Source organism: Schistocerca cancellata, chromosome 3 (genome assembly GCF_023864275.1).
Source record: "Schistocerca cancellata isolate TAMUIC-IGC-003103 chromosome 3, iqSchCanc2.1, whole genome shotgun sequence".
NCBI lineage: Eukaryota > Metazoa > Arthropoda > Insecta > Orthoptera > Acrididae > Schistocerca > Schistocerca cancellata.
Window position 1 is genome coordinate 146,904,019 of NC_064628.1, and position 14,097 is coordinate 146,918,115.

The window sequence follows — 14,097 nt, forward strand, 5'->3', positions numbered from 1 at the left end:
CCCAAAACAACCAACCTTCCAACGAGTCACCGTAATTTTGCTCACTGCGAAGTCCCCTATGAATGTCTGCAATGCTCTGTTTTCCCTCCAAAAGAAACTCAATGACATCTCTGTGCTTAGAACGCTTATCCATTACAGATACATTTTGAAGGCTACGTATAGCCCCACAACCTATCGGAACTTCATAAAATAAGAGGGGCTAAAGCGGGGATATTCCAAGATGTATCACAACAAGTTTCTCATTTTTTCAACCGAAACTGGACGAGACAGAATGTGTTGCATCACTTACTGAATGCACTTTGTACCGTCCAGGAACATGATCTAGAAAAGGAAGCAATAAAACAGAAACTAATCCTTTACTTAACATTTACAAGACTGAAATTTTAATTGATGCTTATATTGAACTTCTTTTAAAGAAATAGATTTGGTTTAAACCAATTTTTACATCAGCAACACATTAACTTTTATGCGGTTGTTAACGTCACTATCCACCAAACTCTTACCTCTAGATGTCCGCAGCTCGTGGTCGTGCGGTAGCGTTCTCCCTTCCCGCGCCCGGGTTCCCGGGTTCGATTCCCGGCGGGGTCAGGGATTTTCTCTGCCTCGTGATGACTGGGTGTTGTGTGCTGTCCTTAGTTAGTTAGGTTTAAGTAGTTCTAAGTTCTAGGGGACTGATGACCATAGATGTTAAGTCCCATAGTGCTCAGAACCATTTGAACCATTTGAATCTTACCTCTAGATGCATTCGAGAGCAGTACATACCGCTTTACTCACTTCTAACGTAATATAATGACGCTCGTTTTCCAAAGAAACAATATTCACTGAACAATTTACAAGCATGTCGTCAAAAATGTTAACGGTAGTAAGAAAAATTCTCTCCCTCCATCATGTTAGTAACTGGTAAATTATCAGGTAATTGAACCTTAAAAACCTCTAACTGTAATTATTGTTAATACGTATTACTGCATCTGATGTAATTCTGTACGACAACAGTTCAGTAACCTGCAAAATATACCGTTAGGTGTTGCTGTAGTTTTATTGGATATGATACAGACGTTTAATTGAACTGTTTGTAAGTAGGCTGTTTATGTTATCTTTATGTAAGTAGGCTGTTTATGTTTTCTTATTGGCAACGTTACGTAGCGCTCTATATGAAAATCACTGGCTGTGCTGTGTGCAGTCTGTGGCTAGTTTGCATTGTTGTCTGCCATTGTAGTGTTGGGCAGCGGCAGCTGGATGTGAACAGCGCGTAGCGTTGCGCAGTTGGAGGTGAGCCGCCAGCAGTGGTGGATGTGGGGAGAGAAATGGCGGAGTTTTGATATTTGTAAAAATGGATGTCATGAACTGCTGTATACATTATGACTGTTAAGGTAAATACATTGTTTGTTCTCTATCAAAATCTTTCATTTGCTAACTATGCCTACTAGTAGTTAGTGCCTTCCGTAGTTTGAATCTTTTATTTAGCTGGCAGTAGTGGCGCTCGCTGTAATGCAGTAGCTCGAGTAACGGAGATTTTTGGTGAGATAAGTGATTTGTTAAAGGTATAGATTAATGTTAGTCAGGGCCATTCTTTTGTAGGGATTTTTGAAAGTCAGATTGCGTTGCGCTAAAAATATTGTGTGTTAGTTTAAGCACAGTCACGTATACAATTCTTTAAAGGGGACGTTTCAAGTTGTGTCAGCTGACGGGATACTGTGTGAGGCTCTTACTGGTATTTAGGACCAGTGCAACGACTGGACGCTTATCCCGACTGTAAACCAGGGGTTTCCATCCATTTAATTTACCAGTGCCACAATGGAAGAAGACGATAACTTTTGGACCGCACATAGTTTACTTGATACTAAACTAATCTAGGATTTATTAATTTAGAATTCTTTATTTGCTAAAGGCAACATGGGATTCATTTAAAATTTTGTATATGAGATCTTATTAGTAATTTTATATATACTAATGAATCATAGAATAAATGTGACAATTGACTTTGAATTTGTGGGACTAATGTATCAATATCGGGTACAGTCCATGTGGCTGCTGTTCTCAGGTTGATCCCAAGGTGTTTGTGTGATAATATAGTTCTATTTTTACTCTTTGTGTGATTAACTCTTGAAAATAACATTTACAAAAGTATGTTCTTCCAGACAACGATGAGATCTGTAACGCATGACTGTGAAGCAAGGGATATTTGTCTCTGGCTAGGCATGATTTGTTAACGTCCAACAAAGATACGCATAAGATCAGTTCTTTTCTCTTTTAGTTGGAACTCAAGGCATTCCATCCAGAAATACAAAGTGTAAAAAAAGCTATCTACTGTGGGTGGGGTGTGAGGAGAAGTAGCATAGTGGCCACCGAAGTGCGACGAACGGCAAGGGAAACAACTTCCAACATCACGTGTAGTATTAACACGTTCTGATTTGTGCCGATTATCTGCCGTGGTAGAAATTGCACACGAAAGTGAAAAGATTTGGTGAGAGCTCATTACAGAGACGTTCACGTTTAAATGTGGCTCTTCTTTTAGCAGTGGATATGATGTCAAATTATACCTGTTATAACAAAATTACGGGGCTTTTAAATAGCAAACATTGGCAATAGTTGCAAACCACATGAAGATTTCTAGCTCCTACCGATTTTTAGTGGTCAGAACTGCGATGAAAAACGTTCTTTGTACTGATATGACACAGAATTTCCTTGTTTTTCCAATAATTAATTTCATTATACGTCCCTAAATCCCTAATTTCGCAGTTGCAACAGGAGTAGCCGTAAGATAACAGACCAGCGCGTCTGGAGGATTGGCCAGTAACGAGGACGAGACTCGGGGGCAAGTGCAGCACTAGTAGCAATGTTAAGAACAGGATGGAACAATGACATCGAGTGGCGGGAGTTTCAAATTGGAAATATTAAGTTTATAATAGCGTTATATACATGGAATTTCATAGTTTTTTTCCGATTGTGTGACAGGTTCTTGAACAGCATTGATATTTGATTTGGGCCGCTGGTTGGATACCCCTGCTGTAGCCAAAAGAACCAACACTCACTACCTGTAACATCGAATTACAATACTCATTCATTACCACCAATTACACTCAGTGATATTATTAAAACACTAGGTTTGACGAAGTAACTCAAATACTAAATGTTTAGAAAATGCCGATAAATACTAAGAAAATGTATGTCACTCAAAGGAATATTTTTCTAAAACGTCGATTCGCAAGACAAGGTTTTGAAAACGAATAACTACACTTACAAACACAATATTTTGATGGAAAATTTTTCGAAAAGTTTAGAACTGCTGTCCAAACAGTGTGTTGTAAATCTAGCAAAATGCTTTGCAAGACTGATTATTAAACACAGTTAGGATTTTCGGCATCCGTTTGATGTCGTGCAATTAATTGTTCGTTCGAGAAACTAGCTGTGCTCTGGTGATGATTAGAATGATTTACGTCACATTCTTCTAATGCCTCAAGGTAAAAAAAAATTAAAAATTGTTAAATTAGGTAAATAAAATGGCCACTTTTGAAGGCGATTTCCAACAGCTTCGACACGCAGATGTATATAGGATGTTTCCGTAAGAGAGTGCAAAAATGTAACAGGACTGAACAATTCGATGTAGGGAACCTGGGATCGGAGAAGCGAGCTTAAGGAGATATGGAAGTAGCCTTGTCTACCGCTTTGTCTAGCATTACTGCTTTCCATATTATTTACAACTAACATGCGTACAAGTTTACACGTACTGTGCAGTTTAGTAGCATGCACATTCTTTATTTCCTGCAAGGAAACAATAAGATTGCTAGGAAGTTACGATGAAGGTTTTGTTTACTTTACTTGTCCATAAGGTGGCTCTGTTGTACCGTATTGTCTCATGTCAGAACGCGCTTCGAATCAACGACGGACCCATTCATTGATCATTGCTATTCAGAGACGTGCAGTACAATACGATGGAGTAGTACTGGTAGAGTTTCGCAGAACTCACTGACATACACCTTCTGTGTGGGGAAGTTCGTTGCAATGCTCTCGCTGCTGAAAGGCTGTACAGGGAAAGATTTCCTAACATTCATCGTCCGTCACGACGAGGGTTTATTTATCTCGACTGAAGAACACAGGAGACTGGTTCATAGGAAAAAAACGAGGCACCTGACAACATAAGGAACACTCCCGCATCCAATTTTGAAGAAGAGGTGCTGGAACGTAGTGCAGCGGACCCCACTACAAGAACTCGTCTTATTGAACGTGAAATGGGCGCTGCACATACTATCGTGTGGAAAGTAATCCACGGAAAACAATTACAGCCATATCACCCACAACGAGTCCATGCAATGTTTGAGACTGATTTAGCACCACATGTCAGTGGTTGCTCCGACAGTGGATTTATTGACCAGATTTCCTCCGAACCGTGCTGTTTACTAACGAGGCCTCTGATGGCATTTCAAACGGGTTGAATAGCCATGTGTGGGATGAGGAAAACCCTCAAGCTGTAGTAGAATAACACCATCACGTACGTTCTGCTGTGAATGTCTGCGCCGGCATTATAGACGACAATCTCATTTGGCCGTATCTTCTACCTGGCCTGCTGTACTTGACGTTCGCGGAAAGAGTTCTTCCTGAGCTGTTGGAGAACGTACCCTTGGCTGGTTGTAAGAGGATGTGGATACAGCACCGCCTCACTCCTGTGTGGATGTCCTCAACCACCTCAATTCTGTATTTGATGGTCGCTGGACTGGAAGGGGATGTCCTATTCCATGGCCTGCGAAGTAACCTGACCTGAATCCCCTTGAGTATTTCCTATGGGAATACCTAAAATCATTTATGCATGAGATCCCAGTGGATACGGAGGTGGAATTAGTTGCCAGAATTGTAGCGACCTGTGAATCGAAACACACCAGGAATATTTGTCAGGGTGCGTCAGAAACTTATTCGCTGATGTCATGCTTTCATTGAGGCTGATGACAGTCAGTTTCAGCACACTTTGTAAGATACAGTACAAATGGTACCTTGATTGTGTCAGTGATTGTATTTGTAGTTAACTGCAACTACTGCAAATGAAAAACTACATAGTAATGTGATTTTATTGCTTCTCCGACCCCAGATTCCCTACCTCAAATTGATCACAGGAACATACTCGATGTCCTGTTAAAGTTTTGCACGCTGTTACGGAAACATCCTGTGTATGCCCTATATTAGCACTAACGGTTTTGGTTAGTAACCATCCTCACAACATGAAAGCTCATGTATTACTTTTGTATCAAGTTATGTAATATTTTTATTGTAATATTAATACAGCTCCACCGAAACTGCTGAATATCGAAAGAACAAACAGATGCCTTACCCAAGAAGCGGCCTTTCATATGTGAAAACGAAGTTGTAGCTAAATTATAACACTAATTATTGCTATAATCGTGCTCTTGCACTCTTGCTTTTGTGTTGAGTTTTCTCATTAGCTCACTAATCCGAAAAGAAGACACCGATGGCTCTTTCGTATTTATTCAATAGCGTGTTGGGGGGAGAAACAACTGTACACTTCCGTATGTACTACTATTGCTATCACTGTATGCTTATGTTGTAGAAGAAACTTATAAGGTCGCCTAAAATTGCTTTGTAATTAATTATGGTCAGAAGTACATGCAGTTTCCAAAGAATCTCCTCCAGCGAAATATCAGGGGAGTTAGTATTTGACATAAAATCTATATCATCGAGGTTAATTTGAACACCATAATTTTCCTGTCTCACAAAACAAATTACTGTGATATTAATCGACGTGATACATTCATTGCAAAACAAGATAACATAAACAAAGTGCTGTCACTAAACTCTCTTAGTTGTCTGTGTGTGTGTTTTGTCCAAACCAAATACGACTTACATGTAAGAAAACTAGTATCAAATAGTCAACCACTATCTTCCTGAAACTCATTTTTTGAAGAATAACGTCTCGTTCATTGTTATGTTACATGGACGGAAATATTACATAGTCTGATGAAAGCGAAATCAAACGTTCACCTTGTGGTTCATTAGCTTTATTAATGTTACTGACATTACAAAAACATTTTCAGTGTTTCTTCATTGCTGTCGAAATTACGATTAGTCATGGTTGTTTCTGCAACAGGAAAGACGTAAAATACGAGTATTAATATACGTGCGACACAATACTGGAATAGAATAAGTAAGAATTTAAAAAAATTACATTATCCTGAATATTTTTCCCCAAAACAGAATGCAATTTTGCAACTATTTTATGAGCACAATTAAAATTTGCTACGAAAGTAAAAAGACATTATTTTTGCGTCATTCTTGATTGATATCTTGCTTTAAATCATTGAAAAGTCTCGAGAGACTGATATGCAAAATGTATAAAATTTTGAAAATAAGTCAACGAATTTAGAAAACTAATAATACTGTGAGCTTCATAAGATGTGATGACATGAAGATAGATTATCTACAAACGTACAAAATCTCTGTTTGTAAAAGTAAATGCGTACTAAGATGTTATGTCTCTTCATGTGAACTAACATTTTAGTACATTATAATGTAACAGACGAAACTATGTTATCCAGGTGTATGTAATTTCAAAATACTGGCTTCGGTGTAATAACAATGATGGATATCCAGGTAGAATGTTCATTGTCGTAACAAATGTTAAGTAAACTGACTGGGTGACAAATGTAATCAGTGCTATGATCAAGAGTCGCCAAAGAACCAGCTACTGTCCAATTTAGCTCTTACCATGTTCAGTGAAGACGTCTGGAAGGATGTATCCAAATGAAAATTCAGACTCTTGGCAGTCAGTGTGGTTTTGTAACGGAATGTGTACACCTGATGCAATGTGCAATACTTCCCTAAATACAGCGAAGGCTTTTGACCGTGTTCCACGTCCTCTGACTTGGTATCGTCTCCATGACCAAAATGAGCTTGAAGATCTCAACGAATGGAACCGAGCAACGTAGCAAAGCGGTTAGCAAACTGAGGACGATGGTTGAAACCCGCGTCAGGCCAACCAGAGTTAGATTGACCGTGATTTTCCTCAATCGCATAAGTTAAATGCCGGGATGGTTCCTTTGAAAGGGCACAGCCGATTTCCTTCTTCCTCGATCCCTAATACGAGCTTGTGCTCCGTCTCTAATGACCTTGTTGTACGTGGGTAGAATCACGACTCATAAATTTATCTTTATTCTTCATGTTGGTAATGGACACCGTCAGAGGAGATCTGCATCAGGGAAAAAATGCTTGAAAATTTCTGCATGGCTATGATATCTTGGGTGCTGCAGCAATACGTTCAGACACGATGCGACTGTATTAGTCAGTCTGGAAACTAATCGCCATAAAATGTGAGAGGTTGGGACTCCCCTAATAGAAGGAGTTCCATGTACGAAATTATGACAACTTCAACAGAGAACCAAAGCAACTCAGTTCTGGAAACTCATCGATATGCCAACAATCCTGAAGGTAAAGATACAAAAGACTGTTGTTCATCCTGGAACATTATGTGATACTGAATACTGAAAACAGGACATAATCTCGATGCTATGTAAATGCTTGTGCTTTGTTGGGTAAAAGGCATTTACACCACATGTGAGACTTTTCTCATTTCTTTTGATGGGGAAACTGAGAGTAGTACCGTTAGCTGGTTTATACTTTTATTATTATGCAATGGTCAAAACAGCATGCAACCTAGGAAAAATGTGATATGACATCGTTGTTAATATAAAATCAGTACGCGCAAGTGTCAGTAATACAGATCTGATGTCGTTGTTCACTAGGCAGAAGTCTAATACCCACCAATGTTGAAATACATAATTCGGTGAAGAGACTCTTCTGAAGCGCGAAAATTGTGGCATGAAGAAGACGGAGTAGGGGAAGGAATTCTTTAGAGGATACATATGGCGCACGTCATAGCGTAGGTAGGAAGTGAGGATTACGGTAAAACAGCTGAGATCAGAGTGGAGTCATTTCGAACGTGGTGCTATGAAAGAACGCTGAAAGTACAGTGGACTAGTGAAGTATGAAATTGAGAGGTAGTAATTTCAATACTTGAGGAAAGTAGGAAATATGATAACCGCCGGAGGTTCGAGTCCTGCCTGGGGCATGGATCCTTGTGTTGTTCTTGGCATAAGTTCGTATAAGAAGTGTGTAGGTCTGGAGACGATGACCTCAGCATTTGAACATTTTTATGATAACTGTTTACAGCAGAAAGAACAGAGTAGTAAGACAATCTAGGCCATCACGACCGGTGTTTACCTCATTCAACATATATGGAATATTACGTCGGTACATGAAGGAACATAGACATGTTAAAAATTAAAATACACAGTATTCATATTCCACGATAATATTTTTTTTTAGTTCTTTGTGAAGCGGCTTTCGGCTTTCTAAGCCATCCTCAGAAGACATAAGTCCAGACAGATCAGCGAGAGTCTATAGCTGTACAAAGATTATTTTTCCTAAGATACTTCATCTTTTACTATTGTCTGTGCAAAAAGGCAGTACCATATTGTAATAACAATGAAGCTACGATCAAATAAGCCTTATATTACATTAAACTAGAAGATTATAAGAACGTAGAAGGCAACAGTGAGTATTGGCACACACTACTGGGTTATATTTTGTGCCTGTCCATCTCATCCAGCAGTTACTTTGTTCGTATAACATGAGATTTTGTCAGTACTGATTCGTCTATTGTTTTAGCCTTTATATTCTCATACTTTAAATGTTTGAATATAATGTATTGTTCAGTCTTGAATGTGGATGGAAAGTGGAAACCGGTTCACAAAGAACGGTGAAGTAAATATAATTGTGGGACATCAAAACTTTGTATTTTATTTTGTAACCCCAGATAAAACTTCCGGGCTGATTCCCCGTGGCCTATATATATGAAACAATTTCCTGACGTTGCGTCTCCGACTGTAGGAGACATATTCTCCAAAGATGTCTCACACTGTAGAAGTCGAATCGTCACGGAACAGGGTTTAGTTTCACATACTTCCCACCGTCTCTCAGCCCCAAAGTGTTAACTGAAGGTCGGTAGGATATGTGTCATCTCTCTAGCTACAGTTAATCTCTAGGGGGGAGGAGTAGATGGTAAAATTGTAGCGGCCGAGAGATAAACAGAAAGAGTAGTGCAGATGGTGGTAATTGTCAAGGATTAACGAGTGGGGGGAAGGTAATGGTAACTGACACTGTTTCCGACACTCTCAGTCCCCCACTCGTTCCCTACTCCTTGCCCATGTCCTGTGTACACTCACGATAGTTCTAGTAAGTGCAGGGGACGGAGATTAGTGTTTAACGTCCCCGTCGACAAGGAGGTCATTGGAGACGGAGCTCAAGCTCAGATTATGGAAGGACGGAGAAGGAAATCGGCCGTACCCTTCCATAGAAACCAACCATTTGAATTAAGAGACTTAGGCAAATCACGGAAAACCTAAATCTGTAAGGCGGGACACGGGTTTACGTCGTAGTCCTCCAGATTGTGAGTCCAGTTTACTGACCACTGCGTTACCTTGTGGCTAGAGGGACTAACACAAAAGTTTGAGAGTAAGTGAGGGAAGATAGTGTAGAAGTGTCACCTGTGACAGGCTGTGAGGCCGTTGCCAACGCAAGCGGCGTACGCCATGACGTGGGGGATGTAGTTCTGCTCGAAGACGCCGGTGAGCAGGTGAGACCAGGGTCCCCGGCTCAGCACAGCCACGTCGTCCCCACCGTGCGTCTCCACATACAGCGGCACCATAGACGGGAACTCGTACTCCTTGTCACCTATAGAAGCACAGCCCTTAGTTTAACTACTTGTTTTCTGGGCTTCCATTTACATTTGACCTGACAGCTAATGACTAAGACAGGGCCTGGTGCCACACGGTACTAAGCTGTGCAGGTACATAAAACGAAGCTTAGTTGGATTGTTCGTGTCTCAACGGAGTTGCAGCTTTACTTACCCGGAAATTTAAAATTAACTGTGAAACACAAATGCTTAAAGCATTCTATAGACGCACGAATAAGTTAGAAAAGAAGGAAGATTGGAGAAAGCTTATATATATATATATATATATATATATATATATATATATATATATATATATATATATACACTAAGCCTCTCTTTCCTGAGTAGCCACATCTGCTGCCGGTGCTGCTCGTCATCCGAGGGTGATACTCGGAGACTCTCACCCTCAGATAGAATGATCGTGCATCTAGATTACGTTCCATTTTTCATCCTTTCTACAGGGCGACATGTGCTATCTCCCATTCCTGCATTTGTCTTACAAGCTAATATTACTGTCTAATGTATATGTTTTTCTTCCTGATACTTAGATGCCCCCCCCCCTCATGAACCATGGACCTTGCCGTTGGTGGGGAGGCTTGCGTGCCTCAGCGATACAGATAGCCGTACCGTAGGTACAACCACAACGGAGGGGTATCTGTTGAGAGGCCAGACAAACGTGTGGTTCCTGAAGAGGGGCAGCAGCCTTTTCAGTAGTTGCAGGGGCAACAGTCTGGATGATTGACTGATCTGGCCTTGTAACAATAACCAAAACGGCCTTGCTGTGCTGGTACTGCGAACGGCTGAAAGCAAGGGGAAACTACGGCCGTAATTTTTCCCGAGGGCATGCAGCTTTACTGTATGGTTAAATGATGATGGCATCCTCTTGGGTAAAATATTCCGGAGGTAAAATAGTCCCCCATTCGGATCTCCGGGCGAGGACTACTCAAGAGGATGTCGTTATCAGGAGAAAGAAAACTGGCGTTCTGCGAATCGGAGCGTGGAAGGTCAGATCCCTTAATCGGGCAGGTAGGTTAGAAAATTTAAAAAGGGAAATGGATAGGTTAAAGTTAGACATAGTGGGAATTAGTGAAGTTCGGTGGCAGGAGGAACAAGACTTCTGGTCAGGTGACTACAGGGTTATAAACACAAAGTCAAATAGGGGTAATGCAGGAGTAGGTTTGATAATGAATAGGAAAATAGGAATGCGGGTAAGCTACTACAAACAGCATAGTGAACGCATTATTGTGGCCAAGATAGATACGAAGCCCACACCTACTACAGTAGTACAAGTTTATATGCCAACTAGCTCTGCAGATGACGAAGAAATTGAAGAAATGTATGATGAAATAAAAGAAATTATTCAGATAGTGAAGGGAGACGAAAATTTAATACTCATGGGTGACTGGAATTCGAGTGTAGGAAAAGGGAGAGAAGGAAACGTAGTAGGTGAATATGGATTGGGGCTAAGAAATGAAAGAGGAAGCCGCCTGGTAGAATTTTGCACAGAGCACAACTTAATCATAGCTAACACTTGGTTTAAGAATCATGATAGAAGGTTGTATACATGGAAGAACCCTGGAGATACTAAAAGGTATCAGATAGTTTATATAATGGTAAGACAGAGATTTAGGAACCAGGTTTTAAATTGTAAGACATTTCCAGGGGCAGATGTGGACTCTGACCACAATCTATTGGTTATGACCTGTAGAATAAAATTGAAGAAACTGCAAAAAGGTGGGAATTTAAGGAGATGGGACCTGGATAAACTGAAAGAACCAGAGGTGGTACAGAGTTTCAGGGAGAGCATAAGGGAACAATTGACAGGAATGGGGGAAAGAAATACAGTAGAAGAAGAATGGGTAGCTTTGAGGGATGAAGTAGTGAAGGCAGCAGAGGATCAAGTAGGTAAAAAGATGAAATGGGAGATACGATACTGCGTGAAGAGTTTGACAGAGCACTGAAAGACCTGAGTCGAAACAAGGCCCCCGGAGTAGACAAAATTCCAGTAGAACTACTGACGGCCTTGGGAGAGCCAGTCCTGACAAAACTCTGCCATCTGGTGAGAAGGTGTATGAAACAGGCGAAATACCCTCAGACTTCAAGAAGAATATAATAATTCCAATCCCAAAGAAAGCAGGTGTTGACAGATGTGAAAATTACCGTACATTCAGTTTAATAAGCCACAGCTGCAAAATACTAACACGAATTCTTTACAGACGAATGGAAAAACTAGTAGAAGCCGACCTCGGGGAAGATCAGTTTGGATTCCGTAGAAATACGGAACACGTGAGGCAATACTGACCTTACGACTTATCTTAGAAGAAAGATTAAGGAAAGGCAAACCTACGTTTCTAGCATTTGTAGACTTAGAGAAAGCTTTTGACAATGTTGACTGGAATACTCTCTTTCAAATTCTAAAGGTGGCAGGGGTAAAATACAGGGAGCGAAAGGCTATTTACAATTTGTACAGAAACCAGATGGCACTTATAAGAGTCGAGGGGTATGAGAGGGAAGCAGCGGTTGGGAAGGGAGTGAAACAGGGTTGTAGCCTCTCCCCAATGTTATTCAATCTGTATATTGAGCAAGCAGTAAGGGAAACAAAAGAAAAATTTGGAGTAGGTATTAAAATCCATGGAGAAGAAATAAAAACTTTGAGATCCGCCGATGACATTGTAATTCTGTCAGAGACAGCAAAGGACTTGGAAGAGCAGTTGAACGGAATGGATGGTGTCTTGAAGGGAGGATACAAGATGAACATCAACAAAAGCAAAACGAGGATAATGGAATGTAGTCGAATTAAGTCGGGTGATGCTGGGGGTATTAGGTTAGGAAATGAGACACTTAAAGTAGTAAAGGAGTTTTGCTATTTGGGGAGCAAAATAACTGATGATGGTCGAAGTAGAGAGGATATAAAATGTAGACTGGCAATGGCAAGGAAAGCGTTTCTGAAGAAGAGGAATTTGTTAACATCGAGTATAGATTTAAGTGTCAGGAAGTCATTTCTGAAAGTATTTGTATGGAGTGTAGCCATTTATGGAAATGAAACATGGACGGTAAATAGTTTGGACAAGAAGAGAATAGAAGCTTTCAAAATGTGGTGCTACAGAAGAATGCTGAAGATTAGATGGGTAGATCACATAACTAATGAGGAAGTATTGAATAGGATTGGGGAGAAGAGAAGTTTGTGGCACAACTTGACCAGAAGAAGAGATCGGTTGGTAGGACATGTTCTGAGGCATCAAGGGATCACCAATTTAGTATTGGAAGGCAGCGTGGAGGGTAAAAATCGTAGGGGGAGACCAAGAGATGAATACACTAAGCAGATTCAGAAGGATGTAGGTTGCAGTAGGTACTGGGAGATGAAGAAGCTTGCACAGGATAGAGTAGCATGGAGAGCTGCATCAAACCAGTCTCAGGACTGAAGACAACAACAACAACAACTTAGATGCCAATCACATTCACTAAACATGCTTTACAGAAGGAGGTAAGGAGTTCATGTTAGAGGTTTCAACTATTGTAGACTGGTTAAAAAGAAATAGGAGTAAGAGGGCCCAAACAGATGTAACTATCATTCTCATAGTAGGGGAACCGCTATTTATTATGGTGGGAAAATGTTGTAAGTTCCCCTCAACTTTCAAAAGTTTATGGCGGGGCTCAGATTGCAGGTGCTGCTCTGAGATGAATAGATTGGCACAAGAGAGGAAATCGTGGCGAGCTGCACCACACGTCTCAAAACACAACAAAATAGACTGAAGTATGGGGTCCACTATCTGAGTCAGAAAAGTTACTTTTAGCTACAGTATTTAAAAAGGCCACAGAGATGCAGATGTACACTTTTATTTCATTCATGTCAATTTGCTTTACAGATACGTAACACTTATTAGGATGGGAGTATGATGATATTCTTAAAAAAAAAAAGAAAAAGAGCAAACGACTCATCTGTCGTATCAACGAGGATCCCGTAAGCATTGATTACATGAAAGCATGCTTGCCCAATTTTTTCGCGGGATCCAGAGGGAGCTCTGGCTGGTATTTTTGACTTCGATAGAGTTCCTCAACTTTGCCTAACTAACGTAGTTTTGTTAAAGAAATATCGGGTGACATAAGCGACTGGGCTGAAGATTTCCGAGAAGACAGAACACATTACGATGTTCTTCATCGGGAAGCATTGTCAGAATCAAACGCAGTACATAAAGGATGTGTAGGAAGGCCGTTAGTGTTCGATATATAAGATATTTTGTGAAATCAGATAAGCCTTTAACATAATAAGAAACGCTCTGCCATACAGATGAAGGAAATAGATGTCATGTAGCAATAAATTTCGTTTTCTTTGGTACTTGTACTTCAGTTTGCTAACG

General features: G+C 40.4%; 1 protein-coding gene across 1 annotated transcript in view; it reads right to left on the minus strand.

The window, feature by feature from the left end:
• Positions 1–9,544: 9,544 nt before the first annotated feature.
• LOC126176167 (membrane-bound alkaline phosphatase-like) overlaps positions 9,545–14,097 on the minus strand; it is a 38,464-nt gene continuing 33,911 nt past the window's right edge. The window contains 1 exon segment of the mRNA XM_049923309.1: positions 9,545–9,735. Within this exon segment, the coding sequence (XP_049779266.1) occupies positions 9,545–9,735 (191 nt within the window).